Genomic DNA, 19,642 nt, shown 5'->3' on the forward strand with positions numbered 1-19,642 from the left:
CCAGGCCATATATAAAAAGATCAAATTTAGTGTAGGAGCTAATGCATAATGTTGATGCATTAGTGGAGGTGGGCTGGAGAGTCCTGTCCTCGGCCAATAGGTTTATGTGAAGCATCCTACCTGAGCACCCACTCAGGAACCTCTCCAATGAGCCTTGATGATGCCTATGTATGATCTCTGGTGGGGCGTTTCTGTTAGGTCTAGTGGAGCCAGTTGAGGGCACAATAACACAGGTCGGGTAGTGCGATAATCATCTAATTTGCATTTGGATGATATTGAACTGAGAGCTATGGGCTAAAAATGACTATCCCAAGTTAGAGTAGTCTATAGGAGCCGTCCTGGTGCCTCAGTCTGCTAAAGTGCATACCACATGGTCACAAATCTATGGGTTAAAATCTCTGTCCACACAACACTGTCAACATTATCTTAACCCCTACACTCCCAATCTGTCAGTCTTCATTGTACTATCTGTTAAATACTAATCTGAAATATCTAATAAATACTGAATAAGGGGGATCGATGATAATACTGTTTCTTTGCGAACAAAACAAAACACTACATCCCACTGGACGTGTGGAGTTCACACATGCTGCACAACATAGAAGTCTGCATCATCAGAAATGCCAAAAATCTTGAAAAAGTAGGAGCTAAACATTACTAAAAGTAAATGGAGCATGATGAGACATCTGTTAGTTCCTTCACATATTGCCATTCTTCAAAAAGGTCATACCCATTTGGATCTGGTGTCAAATCACAGGCAGTTTCTTCCTCACAGAGTTGCAGATTAATGTCAACTTCATTAATGTTATCTCCTAATACTAATTATAAAGTTCCAGCAGTGTGACTAGGCTGGCCTGCTGACTCCAGCAAAACAGCTACTTTTTTTTTAATGAGGAAACGACAGTTATCATCAGTCAGTAAAGTCTTTAAATATTAAACTTGTGCCCTGGTGGCTAATCCAATTAGCGTGTATACCATGTATGTGTGACTGCACTGGTTTGAAATGTGGCGTGTGCAATGCTATAATAATATGCTATAATACTGTAAACGCTTTCCTGTCTCTCTTCAAAGTAAACTGGAAAAAAAACACTAATTGATGCAGTGCTTGAGTAGGGTGGGCTGTTTCCTAGGAAACGTGTTAATCAGGAGAAGTTGGCTGTGTAGCAAGAGTAACAATGTGAACAAGAGCGAGAGCGAGACAGAGAGGGAGAGCAGAGGCACAAGACAAAAAATGAAACCCACCGGGAGAGTGAAAGAGACAGACAGGACACACTCGGGAACCGGGATGAAAAACACAAAAATCCCCAACGTCTTCGCAAACATCCCCATCCTGTCCCTCTGGAACATTCTCAACTGTCCGTCTATGCCGGTCCGTCCGTGCCTTCCAAGTCTTTCTCGGACTGAAAAGCTGAAACTGTGAAATCGTGACTTTTGCGGGGCGGCCGTTTTGGCTCCCGGCCCCTCTGTCAGGCCCTCCGACGCGGCTCCAGCCTACATGATGGAGCAGGTGAAGCCGCAGCACTCCTTCAGCAGGGTGAGGCCGGTCTTGGCGAAGGGGGAGGAGCCCTGCTGGGCCCTGGACGTCACCCGTCTGGCTGCCACACCTGGGACACAGAGGAGAGATCACACTGGGGAAAAGAAACACTGAATTTACTTCATCACATCATGCAATACGACCTAAACTGTCTAGGAATATCGTACATGTAATGTCAAATTTGTAATTCCATTTGACATCTGGATATTGTGGATGAAAAATGCTAATCTAATGATTATGCAAAGTACAAAATATCACACTGCATACATTAATAAATAAATAAATGAATAACTTAAAAATCAAAATGAATGCTGTGTCAATCTTTTTAATTTATTTAGAATTAACTGTTTACAGTGCAGAGGGAGTAATATGTAAATATATAATGTAATTAATGTGTAACATAAGTGTTACCACAAAAGTCACACTTTCAGAATGATACACAACTTCAGCAGGCAAGATCTATGACTTTCATTACAAAGTTCTCTCTCTCTTCTCTCTCTCTCTCTCTCTCTCACACACACACAGAATATCTGCCCATGTACAAAGGACCCAGTTGACGAACGACCTTACTAAGCAGGGCACAAACAGGTACTTTTCCAGGGGGCTCTAAAACATAGCCTCAGTACACCTATTCATTTATTTTATGGGGAATCAGTCAGCGGATGAAGCCTCATCCCTCTCTCAAAGACCCCAGGAGGACAAAGCCTTGAACGAGGAACAGATACCAGTTCAAAAGAATGACCCCCTTTTCAGATCTGCCGATTTCCTCCGCTGATCCAGTCTCTGAAAGCTTAATGCTTGCATACCTTTCTTCTTCGCGGTTCTCGGGAACTTGGACTTGAGAAAATCTGCCATTTCTTTATCTTCTTCTTTCTCCCTGTGGAACCGGAGAAAGCAGTCTATTGTGAAGGACATTAAAGATTAAAAAAAGACAGAAAGCAGAAGAAAGATTTCTCTCTTCACTAACGTAGACAGCGTGGCCTCCGGTGCCATCCTCTCCTCTCCTCTCCTCTCTTTTCCTCACTCCGTTTCTTTGCATGCATTTCAAAAACAATCAATTACCACAGTGTTGTTCTCCAAATTCCTCACCTTCCCAGACTCCCTTCAGGGTTTCATCATTTATTCTGAGAACGCAGCAGGGTGTCAGCTGCCGACACAAAGTGCTGTTCACACAAACTAACAACGTTTGATACTGTCTGATAATGGAGAGTGGAGAGAGGATAAAAGTTAGTGTGGTTTGAACGCCACATCTGATCATCCACTGTCTGGTGACAAGTTATATTACTGAGTGTCAAGCTGAAGAACTGTTGAGGATGGACTTGCTCTTCTTTGACTGCAAGCATCACAATCAACAAGTTACTGGAAGTCCATTCATTTCCTATAGGGCTGAGCGACCAGGGAAACTCAGCCAGGAAAGTTTCCCTACTGATGTGATTTTGTTTCATGAACAATAGTTCCACCTGGTAAGTGCAAAATGGGTGAGAAGTTGATTCCAGCTATTCAGTCTCCCAGTTCTCTAGAGCTTTTATTTGAAAGACTACAGAGAGAAACGTCTCAAAAATTATGCTTGCAGAACGGTTGCATTCTTTCTGTTTATTTTCGATGAATGCTACCTAATTAGTGCTTGTGAGGTAGCTGTGTTAACTCATCAGAATGATATAATGTTATGAAAGGCAACATCAAAGCAGCGACTGTTTGTACTTTGTAGCTTCAGACCGCTACGTACAGAAGTAGGGGTCTGAAGAAAGAGTGAGAACAGAGGAGGGGAGAGGAGAGGAGAGGAGAGGAGAGGAGAGGAGAGAAGAGAAGAGGAGAGGAGAGAAGAGAAGAGGAGAGGAGACAAGAGAAGAGAAGAGAAGAGAAGAGGAGAGAAGAGGAGAGGAGAGGAGAGGAGAGAAGAGGAGACAAGAGAAGAGAAGAGAAGAGAAGAGGAGAGAAGAGGAGACAAGAGAAGAGAAGAGGAGAGAAGAGAAGAGGAGAGGAGAAGGGAAGAGAAGAGAAGAGGAGACAAGAGAAGAGAAGAGAAGAGGAGAGAAGAGAAGAGAAGAGAAGAGAAGAGAAGAGAAGAGAAGAGAAGAGAAGAGAAGAGAAGAGAAGAAAGGTAATAGAAGAAAACAGTACAAACTAGTAGCATCCAAACCAAAGAGGTGGAAGCAGACCTGAGTCGCTCAAACTCCACATCGTCCACCAGGAAGTCTCTGGTCTCCACCAGCTTGTGGATCTGCTGCAGCAGCTCCTCCTCCTTCTGCCGGTCCTCGTTGGACTTGTCATTATCTGGAGCGGAGAAGAAGACCACCTCTGAGCGTCTGCAGTTTGTCCCAGCTTACCAAACATCATCTTCCTTAATCATCATAAGACTGTAGTTGTCAAAGCTGTCTTGTTAATTAAAGCAGCAATATTAAGCTCATTTATCTCGCACTGAAAGGTGTGAGAGGAGGAAATTAAAAAAAGTGCATATATATAAAAGATCAATTTCAGGTCAAAGATAGTGAAAACACACAGATAACTGAAGAAAATGTTCTTAAAGAATTTAAAATCAGACTGACAACTATTAATCGGTGTGGACATTAACGGACGCATTCTGTCATTTTTTAAAAAGACTATGACTTATTAATTTAGGGATTTTCCTACACTTAGATCCCTTAGATTGATAGGGACTGTCACTTCAGACATGACTAATCAAGTAAAGAAGTCAGAACAACCATCAATCCCCAGCAGAAAGCTCCTACCTGGTACAGATACGAGCTTCTGCAGGTCCTTCTTCAGACGAGTGATCTCCTTGCACAGCTGAATGTCATCCATCCTGCACCGGCATGGGACAGAACACACACACACACACACACACACACATTTATCACTATACTTTGGAGGACAGCCAATGACTATATCCATTCCCTAACCACTAACCATCACCACTACATGCTTAACCCTGACCCTTTCTTACCTAAACCTAATCCTAATTCTAACTTTAACCCTAAACCCAAGTCCTAACCCTAAACCCCCTTAAAGAAGACACTCACACACACAAACACTTACATGTATCAATTCACATATATCAATTATCTATCTTCCTTATAAAAGAAAAAAAAAACCGATTGCCTTGAAGACGTTTATCAATTGTTAAAGGTAGTAAAGAGTGGAATCTCTGCTCTACAGGTTGAAATTCAAACAGAAGGAGCCGATATTGATCTTATATTTCACACAGGAGATTACACAATCTCTGCTGAACAGAAATCCCGGCGGCGCCTCCGAGCCAGATAGCTTTCACTCCGTTTCAGTAGCTCTCTCAATGGCTCTTCACTTCAGTGGTTCATCACTGACAATGAGAGGGAGAGAGAGAGAGAGAGAGAGAGAGAGAGAGAGAAGGGGTGGCAGACCCTCTCTGTCTTCTTCTATAAAAGGAGTGAGTGGCCCTCATATGACCCGGCGCCATAGCCACTGGATCTTACACACACACACACACACACACACACACACACACACACAGGCAGGCAGGCGGGGTCAGACGCACACGTACACACATTCATCACTGTCAGCCGGGCGAGAGCCTTGCCACCATGCCTCGTCTACCTGTCAAGTGAGATGTTCTCTACAGACATGTAGGTGGGGGACTGACCGCCAGCTCCAGAATACAAATGATACACTTTACTAAACTTACTAGAAGACAATGCACTTTGGGGTGTCACTTGTCCTGGTGTTTGCGGGCCGCTGAGGAAACAGAACTTAGCTGGAAAAAAAACAGTTTCTTCTCTAAGGGGCTTCAAAATCGTGACTCTCCATCTCCCCCTCCTTCTTGTCATCTCTCTCTCTCTCTCCTTCTATCTCTTTATCTGCTTGTCGCTCACTTGCCACTCCGCACACGCCACTCCTCGCATTCCCCCTGCCGTCGGAGCAGTGTTACTGTCTATCTTTTTCAGAGGAGTAGATGAATAAATATCCATATATCAGCCTTCGTGGTGGAAGCAAAGGTAGGGCCATTGAAATTTTAATGGGGGGGCAGCTGGGGATAGCGACAGAGGGAAATGAGGGGAGAGAACAGAGGGCACTGCTGTTATGGGCTGACTGTGCTGCCGCTGCCAAATATGTGCTATCATGGCCAAAAATGGCTTGGATTGTTTGAACTACAGAAACAGAAGATAGGCTTTTGTCCTATGGGTCGTTCTAGCTTGAAGAGACCTAACTTGAAGAGCACCAATGGCATTTATTAATTGATTGATTGATTGATTCATTCATTCATTAACCAATCAATGTTATAATTTTAAAAATAACAAGAGTTTCTCATAACAGACAAGTAAAACATTTTGTCCCCTACAAATGATGCAGGCACTCTTTGGGCCAATCGGTATCAAGATACCTCAACCCTCCAAATTTAATCAAATTTAATGGTGTGGCAGTTATGGCTTTTCAAAGTTTGATATTTTCACCTTTAATTATAGCGCCCCAATCAGGCCAATCAGTGTAATGTTGTTACACCAGAACACGGTGCCAGAATGCATCATCCCTCCAAGTTTCATCAAAACTGGAATAGCTGTGTCTGCAAAAATTTGCATGTAAGTTTAAAAATTTGACCTTTAATTATAGTGCTCTCATTAGGCCAATCAATGTAAGGATTGCTGGAATTGTGTAAGAAGTTTCATGTCAATTGGATTTTTGTACTTGGGGCTTTTCAAAATTTGAAGTTTTGACCTTTAACTATAGTCACAGTGCCAAAATGCGTCATCCCACCGAGTTTTGTCAAAATTGTCACAGATCTGGGTCGGTATTGCTCACCCTGTGTTGCCTCCCCACTTCAACTGAACTGAATGCTTACTGGCAGTGATGCAAAGCACCAACGGGCCTCAGACACCAAGCGAAAGCAAAGCGCACGGAGAGCCACTCACATGTATCGGAGCTCCGACTCCCTCCGGACCAGCACGTCCCGGATCCGCTCGATCTTGAACAGCTCGCCCTCGATGTCGTCCACGGTGATGGTGGAGTCCGCCATGGACACCACGTCCTCCTCTGAGAGAGAGTGAGAGAGAGAGAGAGAGAGAGAGAGAGAGAGAGAGAGAGAGAGAGAGGGAGAGAGAGAGAGAGAGAGAGTGTAAAGGACAGCTTCAGCCTTTACCTTTTGCTGAATCTTATTAAAGAGCAATCTGTCTGACAAAAGAATAAAAGGAAGAGTGTTTAGATTCTTCTTTTTGAAAACACTTTAGTCCTGCTGACTGATGCATGCACACAGATAAAATACAGACAAACACACACACACACACACACACACATTGAGGACAGCAACTCTCAAACTTATCTTCTCTGGCACTGCAGCACAATAACTGCATATGAATCTGCATTTGAAACTGTATAAACAACTGCCGCAGATGTGGTCTGGAATTACAGCTTGATGAGGAGCAGAGCAGACTGCCAGAGCCAAATTACTGTGTGTCAGTGGATGGCACGACTCTTATAACTGCTTGGCCACTCTCTCTCTCTCACACACACACACACACACACACACACACACACACACACACACACACACACAGAGTAATTGAGTAAGCACAGGTTGGTGGGTCAGGCTACTGTGACAAGATAACACAGTCTTCCTCCTCAGCGTGGCTGTCAGACAAACACTGCGGTCCTGTCTATCCTGCCTCATTCTGCAGCAGACTCCGACTATCTGCAGACATTTCATTGCTCACAGTTTTTCAGCCTGAACTTTTCCACAAAACGAGATCCCACGGTGCAACAATGAGCGGAACAGACCCAGAACACACAGAATCTGATGTAAACAAACTCCCCTACACACACACACACACACACTTTTCCAAGTACTCAAAGACGAGAACATGCACCCTCAGAAGCTGTTTAATGTGACCTCAGGACTCGCTTTAAGTAGAGGAAAACATGCTTCTTTGTACTTTATTACAGGCTTTTTAGTACTCAGCATTGCGGTTGGTAGTCCTGCCAGGTGAACCAGGCACTAGTTATCAGCCTGTAATTACACCGCATGCAAATCCCAAGAAACCGAATGTTCCACATAAGCAAAGAACAAACTTGTGATAAAAAAAAAAAAAAAAAACTGCTAGAAAGTGCTGGTTTTCTTTCTAAGGCAAACTTAGGGACTGATGCAGACCTGAAGCTAAATGTGAGTCACAGAGTGGAGTCAAGGTAAGAACACAAAAACAAAACTAGGGACTTGCGTCACACCGGGGAGCTGCATTATAACACAGTTAAAAGCTCTTGGTACTTAATAATTATCACTTATGTGGATGTGCATTTTTATAATATGCACTCACTTCTTTCACTAAAATCAATTTGAGAACAAATGTACAGTAGCTAATGTTCACTTAATCATAAAGCAATAAATAACTCCTGATATATGCCATCAAATAATGTCTTTTCTATCAAGAAGCAACAGAATGTTTCTTAATGGTATCCATAGCCAATTGAGCTGATAATAATCCCTGCATGAACATGCACTCACGCACAATTGCTCTGCTTTCGAGTGATTAGATAATCATATATTGCACAGAGGGTGCCTTGATGGCTCGGTGGACAGCAGCACAAAACATTTACTCACAATGTGTGTTAAAATCTTAAATCTTTATCTTTTTTTGCATTACCCTCCTCCTCCTGAACTACTTTCCACGGTAGGCTACCAAATGAAGTAGAAATTTCATCTTAAAAACTTCTGTCTTCAATCAACAACAAAAAAATAAATAAATAAACAAGATTCACATCTCAGCCACCATGTACAACACTGCGCGTGTTTTCTCCAAGCTGTTTCTCTATCTATAATGAATCTGTCCCAAGGTCCCAGTGACATTTGTGTGGGATGAAAGGACATCAAAGCATTCCATGCAACTTAGCTCCACCCCGAGCAACAGCAGCACTAGAATCAAACAAGCCGGCTAAATCAAACATTTAACTGCAGCCACCTCCTATTTTATCTCTATTGCTCACATGCACTGCATCTCATTTACCCAGAGATCCAAGTAGGGCAGGCCTTCCTGAAGACAGACGCGGCGAGACCCGGTTGCGACGGTCGTGACTCTGCAATTAGAAGAAATCACCTCAGCCTGCCCTCCTTTGTCGGAGGGAAGACTTCCACCCGGCGCTGCGGCGGGCCTCGCTAACTATCGCTCCCCCGCCGAGAGCCTCGCAACACGGGGGCCGAGCCAGACACGACCGGGGAGGCACCGACACCGCCACTGACAGACCCGTTAAATCCACAGTCACTGACTCCTCCTGGGGGCCCGTTGAATCCTTTCTATACACACCAGTGCTTATGCATTTACACAGAAATGTGTTGTGGAAGAGCACTCGGACGCACAGAAACAGCCCTATTCTAGTCACAGTTAGCCTCGGGGAAGGCAGAGCTGACTGAAGTGCAGTGAAGACATGTCTTTTGACAAAAAAAAAATAAAAAGGCGGAATAGAAAAGGAGTGTATTGTAATAAGTCAGGCTTGGCTTGCGTGACCTCGGGATAGTAGTGAAAGCAGGGAAGCATTAACCGCGCTTGGTGATAACTGTTTACATGGGCTCGTATCCCTAGTGGCGTGGGAGCATTGTACCGGCTGTTGCAAGTCGGCTTTGTCTGCCAGACAAAAAAGGGATCCTGAACTACAGACAAGCATCTCCACAAAGACACTCCACTCTGTTACTATGACAAACCTGGCTGACGTCAGTGTAACGTCAACGCAACCTTGACACCTCGGAGGCGAAAAGAGTGTGCGAAAAAACTGTTGCAGTGAATATTAAAGTGTTGAGGATCGAAAGTATGAACACACCTGAAACTGTTCCCCTACACTCTCTTATATAGGCTTTCAACGTGTTAATTGAAGAGTAAAATTAAAATGCATGGCAGAGTAAGCTTGTAAACAGGCCTGAGGTGTAAGGCCATGAAGGTTTAGTGCTCAGTTTCTTAAACATAAAAGAAAGAAAGAACGACAACGATTTAGAACCCTGATGAAGGCGTTCGGACGAAACAAGTTTTTTTTTTTTTCCATTTCATGCCCCAGTGTGTTATTAACCTGTGCATTAACCCACGGAAAAGTAGTGGAAGCACACAATAATAGTATGTGAGCAATAGTGTGAATAGAATACAAAGAATACCACTGCATAGGCTGTATACCATACCTGTTAGTACAAATTTTAAGGAATGCATAGTGAACCTTAGAAAATGATGTATCGCCCAACTCAGCACACAGTCTTAGCCATTATCAAAAACCAACATTTCCTGTATGTTCTGGTGGCTAAAAAATGGGAAACAATAATATTCGCTCTCTGGGCGTCGAGCAACAGTGTAGCAAAGATGCTGAAAACTCTCATCATCTCCTAAATCTAAGCTTCGTCTCTCTCTGAAGACATTTGCCTCCTGCCAGAGCCATATAGAGAGATATACCATATATACCATTATATATGGTATATATGGTATATACCATATATACCATATATACCATCTCTCTATATGGCTCTGCCTCCTGCAAGCTGCTGTGGAGGCAAAAATCATTTTATTGGTTGAGCTAAACCTCAGCAGGCGGAGCCAAAGTTTTTCAGAGTGCAAGTTAGCTAACTGGCAAAGTTGTCCAAAAATAAATAAAAAATGTAAATGGCAGCGACTTATTTTCTTCATTAATTCCTGACCATGGCATTCATGATGTTGGAAGGTCAGCGGAATAGCTAACTAGCTTACCTTGCTAGCTATAGGCTAGTATGGCTAGTTTGAACTTGGAAGGTCAGCTAGGCTAACTAGCTAACCTAGATAAGTTTGGCTAGACTGCATTTCTTCAGTTAGTATCAAGAGTGTTAGGCTTCATAATATTAGCTTCCTCCTCTCTTACCTCTTGCCTTTTTCACTGGGCTTCAGTCTGATGTAACATAGCCAGACAAACTGAGGTACTTTGGCTCCGCTCATCTGCCTTCCCCCTGCTCCCCCTTCCTTGATCACATTCACTTGCCTGATAACCAAACCTGACACTTATACTCTCTCTCTCTCTCTCTCTCTCTCTCTCTCTCTCTCTCTCTCTCTCTCTCTCTCTCTCTCTCTCTCTCTCTCTCTCTCTCTCTCTCTCTCTCTCTCTCTCTCTCTCTCTCTCACACACATGATTTAGAGATGCTACAACAGGTTTCTCAGCAGGACGTCAGGGCGAGGTGTGCTCTGCTCCCAGTGGGCCTTCCACATACATTACATTAACAGTCATGGGCCCATCCTCTCAGTAAGGATGTCTGGAAGGTGAAACCACTGGGATGGGTGCTGATAGTCTGTCTGGTCTTCTGACATTTTGTGAAATTAGCACAATTTAAAATGCAAATATGTGCTCCATTAAAAGCGAAAGCAATACTTTTCCCCCACTGCAAAAGGATTAGATGGGCTAGACATGACTAGAAACAGGCAGCAGTTTGAAATAGTGTGGTGGATGGACATAAGTCTTCAAGTCTGGCAACCCAGGTCCAATTCCCAACTCATGCCATCAAGTTTACTGCTGTGAATGAAGTTTTTCTTATTTAACCATGACCACAACACTATCCTAACCTTAACCAAAGTTGTTCTAGTTGCCTAAACTTAACCGTTTGTTAACCTTTTCATGTGAGAAACAGGGGAAAATGGTGTGTCCAATTTGTGATATTGTCACATAATCCAACTCATGGTGGATGAACATAATGTTCAATAATTTGCATTTCATGACGTACTCATTCACTAAATTTTGAGACTGTAGTGTGTGCGCATCTGACAAGCACTGGCAGATGTAGTCGCTTTGCATATAAATGCAAAGCTTCTGTGATGTGTGTGTGTGTGTGTGTGTGTGTGTGTACAACCGAGAGAGAGATAAAGACAGAGAGATAGCAAGAGTGAGAGCGAGAGTGTAAGAAAGAGAGCGAGGGAGAAAGAGAGAGAGAGAGAGAGAGAGAGAGAGAGAGACGCTCCCCCGCCCTCGCCTTTTTGTACTCTCTCATCTTCAAATTGCATACTGTATTCACACAGCGATACCACTTGCCACACTGCAGAAGAAAAGATGCTGGATGACAGTTTATGCATCAGAAGAAGTTGTTTCAAAATTCAAAAAAAATCTGTCTCGGGGTTCTCATTCATCACCCCGCGGAGCCGAGGATCGTTTTGGAGTTTTCTGTCTCAGCCGAATAAAAAAGTAGAGCCGACTCCTTTTCTCCAGCCCTTTCACCTGCCTCTGCTGAGTCAGCTAACATTAGGTTTCTTGAATCAAGCTTTAAAAGTGTACAGTGTGGATGTATCACACACACACACACACACACACACACACACACACACACAATCTATTTTTTTCCCTCTCTCTCCCTCACACACAATGGGGTTGGGGTCAGTCATATATTTCTCAATAGGTGAGTTCACAATCCTTCTATTGATGCTGGAGAGACAGCAGGGAGCAGACGGGGGTATAGAAACCATGAGATCAGATGTTTGACAGACATCTGAAGTCTTCCCGAAGAACAACTTGGATTTGTTTCCATTCTGATATTTTCACTCAAGGACAAGTTGCTCTCCATAAGAGAAGAGAACATCAGCGAAGCGCCTCACGTACATACAGCAGATGGAGTGTGTCTCGTTGTGCCTCGAGTAAAGTAGAGACGGGATCTGTGGACCAAACTTCCAACAGCGGGAGACACATTATGGGTCATTTCAGTCTAGCAGAGAAGCCCATATATCCATATAGTGTTGGAGATACCAGGCTCTGCCGCTGAGGTTTCCTATGACAGGCTGTTCTGCCGCTGAATGCTCCCAGTCACGACTCACCATTAGACACTTTCAGACCTCTCTCTCCCTCCTTTACGCTTTCTCCCCTCTCTCACTTCTCAGTTCTCACCTCCCTTTCCGCTTAACCCCGTTTCACCCTCCCTCTCTTCCTCTTGCTACCTATCTCCCCCCCCTCTCTCTCTCTCTCTCTTCCTTCTCTTCTTTTCCTCCTCTTGGTCACCCTGCCCCCTTAAGGTGCGAATTAAATGAGGTCTCGATTTTCACCGTCTTTGCTCCAACTCCAACTCCAACCTCTTCCCTCACTCGCTGCGAGCGCTTCACGCCTAATGAGGTAGCCTAGCAGGACTGGAGCAAGGGAAATGAGGAGCAAGAAGGAGAGAGGAAGGGGGATGTAAGCGGGGGGAAAAGTGAAAGCTGATGTGACAGTGAAAGAGAAAGAGAGAGAGAGGGAGAGAGAGAGAAGAGACAGAATAAAAGGGGAGTAGATGATGATGATCAGGGTTCGCCCACACTGGTTTAACACCGACAGTGATGCTGCACAGCTTGATGATGATGATGATGACCATAATAAAAATGATGATGTAGAAAATGTACAAGCATCAGCGATGTGGAGGAGGATTATTGTGAAGAACACAATGAGAAAAACGTGCAGCTTTGGTGAAAATAGCCTATAGATTGCCGAAGCTGATAAATAGCCAATGTCCTGTCAAGTCCCACACATGGGTCATTATTCATCATTTGAGGTGCAATTCACTAAGTAATGGATGGACCCTCACCTTAGTCTAACACAAGTGAGTGTGCACACACGCAGACACCGCACACACACACACACACACACACACACACACACACACACAAACACTGAGTGGAACAGCTGGTGAGGGCCACCTGTGGATTCTTGGTGTGTTCGGAGCTGCTGTTTTTTTTTTTTTTACACCTTTACTGCTGCAGCTCAAAACACATTTAAACACCTCTAATGGAATAATGGAATAACTGGATTGTCTGAAGAAAAGCCTGAAGAAAAAGAACTATAGTATAGCACATTTCAGAAGGACAGGATACCATGCAAATATCACAGCAAAACTACACGACTCTATAGGAATATTGTAGTGATACCATAGGGGATAATACAAATACTATAGAGCAAAATAATGTCACTAAGCTCACTAGTGAAGAACTATAAGCTCCTATAGGAGTATTATAGGACTATTATAGCGATTCTATAAAAGAGAAAAAAAAAATACCATAAAGTATATAAACTCACTATTGAGTACCATTTACACATTATACATCCCTATTGGAATATTATAGGAATATTATAGTGATACCATAGGTGATAAAACATACCATTAAGTACAATAATGGCACTATAAACTCACTATTGAGTACTATAGACACACTATACATCCCTATAGGAATATTATAGGAATATTACAGTGACACCACAGGAGATAAAAAGTACCATTAATTACAATTAGATCACAATAAACTCACTATTGGGCACAGTCCCTATAGGAATATTACAGTGATACCAAACTCACTACAGAGTACCACAGACACACTATAAGTCCCTATAGAAATATTCTAGGAATATTATAGACATAACATAGGAAATTAAAAATAAATTCCATTAAGGACAATAAGGTCACTATAAACTCACTATTGAGTACCATAGACATACACTACAACTCTGTAAGAATATTATGGGAACATTACAGTGATACCATAGGAAGTAAAAAATAAATACTATAAAGCAAATGTATTATTCTAGTGTATTTTCGTTCGGTTACCTGGCTTGGAAGTGTCTGCGCTCCATTCAGTGCGCTCCAGGGAACCGTACTGATGAGAAGACCCTCGCTGCTTCTCCATCTCTCTCCAGCAGCCGGTCCTCTATCTAGCCTTCCAGTGCAGAGGCTGGGAAACGCAAGGAAAACCAGGAGGGAGGATCTCGCAGCTGCAGTTTGCTGCTGTATCTCATTGAGTCCTCGCAAGTCACTGACCTCAGCAGACCTAGAGAGAGAGAGAGAGAGAGAGAGAGAGAGAGAGAGAGAGAGAGAGGGAGAAATGCCACAGCGGTCCCGACCACAGCGGCTCTCGGTGTGTGTGCAGCTCCAGACCCGGCGCAGGCTCCCAGTCTCAAGCAATACCCCCACTGATGGGATAGTAGCAAAATGACGCCATCTTGTGGGCATTGGAGGTAGTTACAGTGTGATGCAGTTGACTCAGTATCTCAAACCAAGCAGAACAATGCAAATCCCCTCCCAGTTCAGAGATCAGTGATCATCAATTCAGAAAAAGTGCTGAGATTCAAGCAGGTTTTGCCACATTTAATACAAAATATACATACTGTATTACAAAACAAAATCATCTATTTACACAATTAGATCTTTAATTACAATAGAATCCTTCTTTATACATGACATTAGATGAAAATAGTGTGCAAATTATATCATCAATTCCAAACTCATGATTCACACCTAACAGCACATACACACACACACGCCCACACACACACACACACACACACAAACACAAGTGTCTTTACAGTGATGCATCACTTCCAGCTCCCGAGGTTCATGAGCTTTTTCTGCCTGGGACCGAAATAAGACATTTAGCATTAAATGCATTAAAGCATTTTACTACAGTTGTTTTTTGCGGGGACCCATCAGAAAAAGGCAAACCATTTTGGGTTGTGACCCATCGATTAAAAAGCAAGCATTACTCACATTTCACGAGCGACAACTGAATCAATAGAGAATCAAATCTTCATCGGCCCTCTATCTCATACGACGTGATTACTGCGTGTCATGAATCTTTCCGTATTTACAAATAACATGTACAGTAATGGCATAATTACAGATGTAGTCATAAAAGTCACTTCATGTTACATGCTCTGTGCACAGCTGCTGCACTGGTGCTAAATAATCCTGCAGTTTTAGTGCAAATAGATGCAGGGAAGGGTGGGTGGGGGGTGGGGAGGTTCTATATTGGCTAACACAGTATAGTGAGGACAGAAAGTGACCACCAATCTTGAGTCAGGTTTAGTGAATACTCCTCTTGGTGCAGTACTCAGCAAAACCAGGCCCCTCTGCCTCGTGATTTACTATAAATCAGCCTAACAGGGGATGTGGGGGGTGATTTTAACACCTCAGAGTCGATATAGACTACATTTAAGACTTGTACAGGCCAAGTTTCAGTTTCAAGTGCCTCTAAGTTTAGCCCTTCTACATGCATGGTATGAGGCATGCAACAAAGGGGCCTGCACCTCTGGTTAGAAGATTGTAGCTCCAAAGACAAAGTCAGCAGTCAGTAGTCTAATGGTCGGCTACTTCGCTAGGTCTGTGCATGATCTAACTGTCTGTATGAGAAGACACGGTAGTCGTGTTAGAATAGAGACTGTCCATTCTGTAGTAATTCCTCTCACTGCACTCTGCTCTAGCTTCTACTCTGAAGATAGTGTGGTTCTTTCTAGAACATTTCCAAACACTGAAGCCAAGGCTTTACGCTCAACAATATGCACCTCTATAGGAGTTCATGTTATGTGACTTGGTAAAGAAATAACTAATTTGAGACAAAGCCAAGACAAAGACAGCAGAGAACAAAGAAGGCATACTGTCAGCTCTCATCGTACCAATCTTTTATCAATCAATCTGCATGTCTAGATGGCTGATAGACTGTTCTCTGGCCAAGTGTGTTTGTATGGCTGCATTCTTGTGTGTGTGTGTGTGTGTGAGGGATGCAGTCCTGGGATACTGAGCAACAGGTAGTGTGTCAATGGAGAGTGGCACTTTAAACCAACCCTTCAAATTTGCTTTACCTAAGGCGGTGTTTACATGGGACATCTGGCATCTGTCAAATTCATGGACAAGTGTGTGTTAGGATCACCTAGGTTGCGTTGTTGCTGGCGTGTGTCTCCAAACACTTTGAAGCAGTCTGTCAAAAGTTCAACTCTTTTGATGGACTTGGTTGCGATATTTTCACGCACTGCACTCTGTCAATCCATGTCATCCGTCAACGCAAAGGTCTGATTGAAATACATCGGACATTGTCCGTTTTTTGACATATCACAAATGCTCATGTGAACAAGGCCTAATCCCCTTTCTGCTCAGCCAACACACATCAATATCATATATGACAAAACAAAGTCTGGGCCACAAACAGTACAGACAGGAACCCAGGCTATTGCTTTGCTATCTGGGTCTGTGATCATAAAACAGTGGCAATCAACGTCCGGATTTCCTGTAAAAACAAGTTTGTATGATGATGTCACATGCTTAAAGTCATACCCTTGGTGGGGGTAATTTGGTTGTCTATTTACTGCCAGTCTCTCCAATGTCAGAGGCATATTGCTCCTTGGTATCCTTGCCCATCATATATTGCATTTGACCTTAAAGTTCTTGAGTTACAATTGGCTTGTAGCTCTTTCTCCATACCTGCTATCCAGCCACTGCTGAGAGTGCAAATGTCAACAGAAGCCATCCAACTCCAGTTTGAGGTCCAAACATTGTCACTTAGAAACCAGAGCAGCATCCTTATGACCCAAAGGTGATATTTTGGCTTTTCATGTGTCAGGCTGGACCTCTGCATCAACCACCTCCACCGTGGTGATCAATACACACTATGGATGGTCTTTATCCTCAAGTCTCTGTACAGGATCACTCCATCAGGCTGAGCTGTGGTCAGTTGATGATGCCAGCGAATGTGTTGATCGGCAGAGGAAGTCCTTTGTTCATGTATTTGCTGAGTCCGGCGTCTTTCTCGTCTCCCAAGCTGAATTTGGACCTCATGGTTTTCTGGACGCAGTAGCCGGGATCAAGGCACGGGGAGATCTCTATGCTACAAACAGAAATGTTTAAAGCAGAGGCATCAGTTTAAGTTGTACAGAAACCGAGGTCCAGATTCACTAAGATCGTGTTAGAAGGGCGATTTCCGCATGTTTTAGGGCCTCAGTTGCTTGGACTAAGAACGCAGATTTTTCGTTTTATTCACTAAGAAATTTATGTTGTGGCACAAACAAGCCCTCAAAAAGAGCACTGTGCAAGCAAACTTCATCTCCAATTGCAAGCGCAAATAGCATGGTTCAGCTTTTAAGACTAATCCACCAAAGCTGGCACCCTTGTGCCCTAAAGCCCCTTCATAATTGGAGCGCGCTCTGATCTGTTCTGAGATTGCAGGATGGAAGCCCTGTCCCTTGCTGCCCGACTCGCTGACGACGACGCTGGCGTCTTGATAGCAGCGACAGCAGCCGGTCTGAATGGCCAAACTGTTTGCACAAAGTCTTCACAGCACATTTCAAATGATCTTATATTCGCTGCAACAATTTGGGGGAGTTGGTGCTGTGAGGTGTTAGTGAATTGAGCGGAATCTCAATTTCCACGACCTCGCCTACAAATAACTGTTATCTGGGCAAAATATTTATATTTACATATAATTTACATGTGCATGACCATGCCAGGCGGAAAGAGGCTTTATTTTTTGACCAGCGCTGTTAGGCGTTCTTTCCACTCGATGCACACAGTTAGTGAATAGCATGGCATTCTGATTTGGTCATTTTAGTGATGACTGGGCGCGCTCCTCTCTGCATAAACCTTCAGTGAATCTGGGCCTGAATCTTTCCAGCATATTTCACAGAAAAGTCGATTTGGCTTGTGCATGGCAGCTTTAGATGTTTGCAGTAGTTTAGACATGATAGTGGAAAACATTATTACAACAGTTGGCTATATCAGTCAACATGGGACAAGACTGCAATCAGTCCTCCATGATGCTTACTCCCACTGTATGCGTGCTTACCCCTCGCAAGCTAAAATTAGGTTAAGCCAACAAGGTTGAACTTCACCAGAAGTCTAAAATAGAACAGCTGCTGGTAAGCAGCCCCATCTCCCTAACCACCGAAACACCAAACCCTCTCATAACACCTACAGTATAGCTGAGGCTCGTCTATCTCACCTCTGGACATCTCTGAAGGTCCTGCGGGCATCTTTGTCCAGTGTGACAGTGAAAGATCTCCTCTCCAGCGTGCGAATCTTAATGTTGCAGGTCCGAATCTTTGGCTCCTGAGAATTTGAATGTAAATAGGTTACTTATTTTTGTATAGATCGTATGACAAACCATTTCTAAAAGCTCATTGCCCATAGACAATCTTTGTTATGATGGTTCACTAGGGGCAGCTGGGCATTCAACAGTTGGAGAAAAACCGTCTAAACTCACCGTATTGTTTTTAGTTTTTGTTTGAGATTCATTCAAGGTCAGTGTCAAGCAGTTCAGATCTATGGGGAAAGAGGAGAAGAAGGTTTATGATGAGATAGAAAATAAACATGGAGATAACATCAGGCAGATTAAGCATAGATTAAGCAGATGCAGAAGAAGGAAGATAAAAGATAAACACACAGTCAAAATCGCAAGAAGTGGGACAGCGAGCTGAAGTAAAAGTTGTTCTTTTGTTGTTGTTAACCTTAAGCTCGCTGTCTCAGTCTTGGCGCTTTTGACTGCAAGTAAGGAGTACTGAGGGTGTTACGGAAAATACTGAACCTTCTGTTTCATTGGAGGGAATCGCACTGATGTGAACGCCTGACGTCCTGACTGAGAGCCCCCTGTCAACGTCTCGACCACTTAATGTCACCTGGAGGGACACACACACACACACACACACACACACACACACACACACACACACACACGCAAACAAAGTGTCAAAGGTTACACAGTCACACAAAAGTATTACATGATCTGGAAATGGAAATTCCCAGGCAATTCTTCCAGTACTGGAAAAACCCATTCAAACATTGTAAACCTCCATCACACCCTCATGCCAGTAATCTAACCAGGAAATGATTGGACTCAACTCACCTTTTTGTAGTTCATAGAGACAACAGCTCCGCATACCTCCCCTGAGTTCTTCTTCTGTTTTTCTGTTGGCATGATACACAGGCATGCTGTTAAACTGGGTGCACGCACACGCACACACACACACACACACGCACACCAGCATACACACAAAATCACACAAGCAAACATTGATAAAGTGCAGATAGCGTAGATATGAAAATAGAATCGGGTGCACATAGGTGTGTATATTTGCATTTGCACGTGGACACACACACACACACACACACACACACACACACAGACACACCTCTGATTGAAGCCGAGATCTGTTTGAACTCAGGAAACTCCATCTCCAGGTGGGTGAGGAAGACCTCCTCCGCTGGCTCCTTATTCATGCTGGAGAAGGTGATCTGGTGGAAAACATAAACAGTTTATGAAGACCAAAACATATTCCACAAATTACCATCCAGGACCGTCTTTTTGTATCAAAACCTTTTAGTATGATGCTGTCTAGCTGGGCAGAAGCTGCAACCTGGAATATACCGCACTTGTACCCCAGAGAGAGCCAAAA

The 19,642-nt window shown here is 43.5% G+C and overlaps 2 protein-coding genes across 3 annotated transcripts in view; both read right to left on the reverse strand.

Moving 5' to 3' along the window:
* Window positions 1-1,491: 1,491 nt before the first annotated feature.
* Window positions 1,492-14,115, reverse strand: pik3r6a (phosphoinositide-3-kinase, regulatory subunit 6a). Its single transcript, XM_071922566.1, has 7 exons — window positions 14,037-14,115; window positions 9,089-9,091; window positions 6,415-6,535; window positions 4,264-4,337; window positions 3,694-3,808; window positions 2,341-2,411; window positions 1,492-1,604 (listed from the first exon to the last, which is right to left on the reverse strand). The coding sequence occupies exons 1-7, from the start codon at window positions 14,113-14,115 to the stop codon at window positions 1,492-1,494; spliced, it is 576 nt and encodes a 191-aa protein (XP_071778667.1).
* Window positions 14,116-14,558: 443 nt separating this feature from the next.
* The window catches only part of pik3r6 (phosphoinositide-3-kinase regulatory subunit 6), a 28,761-nt gene continuing 23,677 nt past the window's right edge, over window positions 14,559-19,642 (reverse strand). For both annotated transcript variants that reach the window (XM_078282607.1, XM_071922546.2), the window contains exons 16-21: window positions 19,379-19,481; window positions 19,093-19,154; window positions 18,775-18,865; window positions 18,454-18,512; window positions 18,193-18,299; window positions 14,559-17,082 (exon numbers count right to left, since the gene is read on the reverse strand). In XM_078282607.1, the coding sequence (XP_078138733.1) occupies window positions 16,926-17,082; window positions 18,193-18,299; window positions 18,454-18,512; window positions 18,775-18,865; window positions 19,093-19,154; window positions 19,379-19,481 (579 nt within the window). In that variant the 3' untranslated portion in view covers window positions 14,559-16,925. The remainder of the gene's footprint in view (window positions 17,083-18,192; window positions 18,300-18,453; window positions 18,513-18,774; window positions 18,866-19,092; window positions 19,155-19,378; window positions 19,482-19,642) is intronic.

Source organism: Centroberyx gerrardi, chromosome 3, assembly GCF_048128805.1.
Source record: "Centroberyx gerrardi isolate f3 chromosome 3, fCenGer3.hap1.cur.20231027, whole genome shotgun sequence".
In the NCBI taxonomy this organism is placed as follows: domain Eukaryota; kingdom Metazoa; phylum Chordata; class Actinopteri; order Beryciformes; family Berycidae; genus Centroberyx; species Centroberyx gerrardi.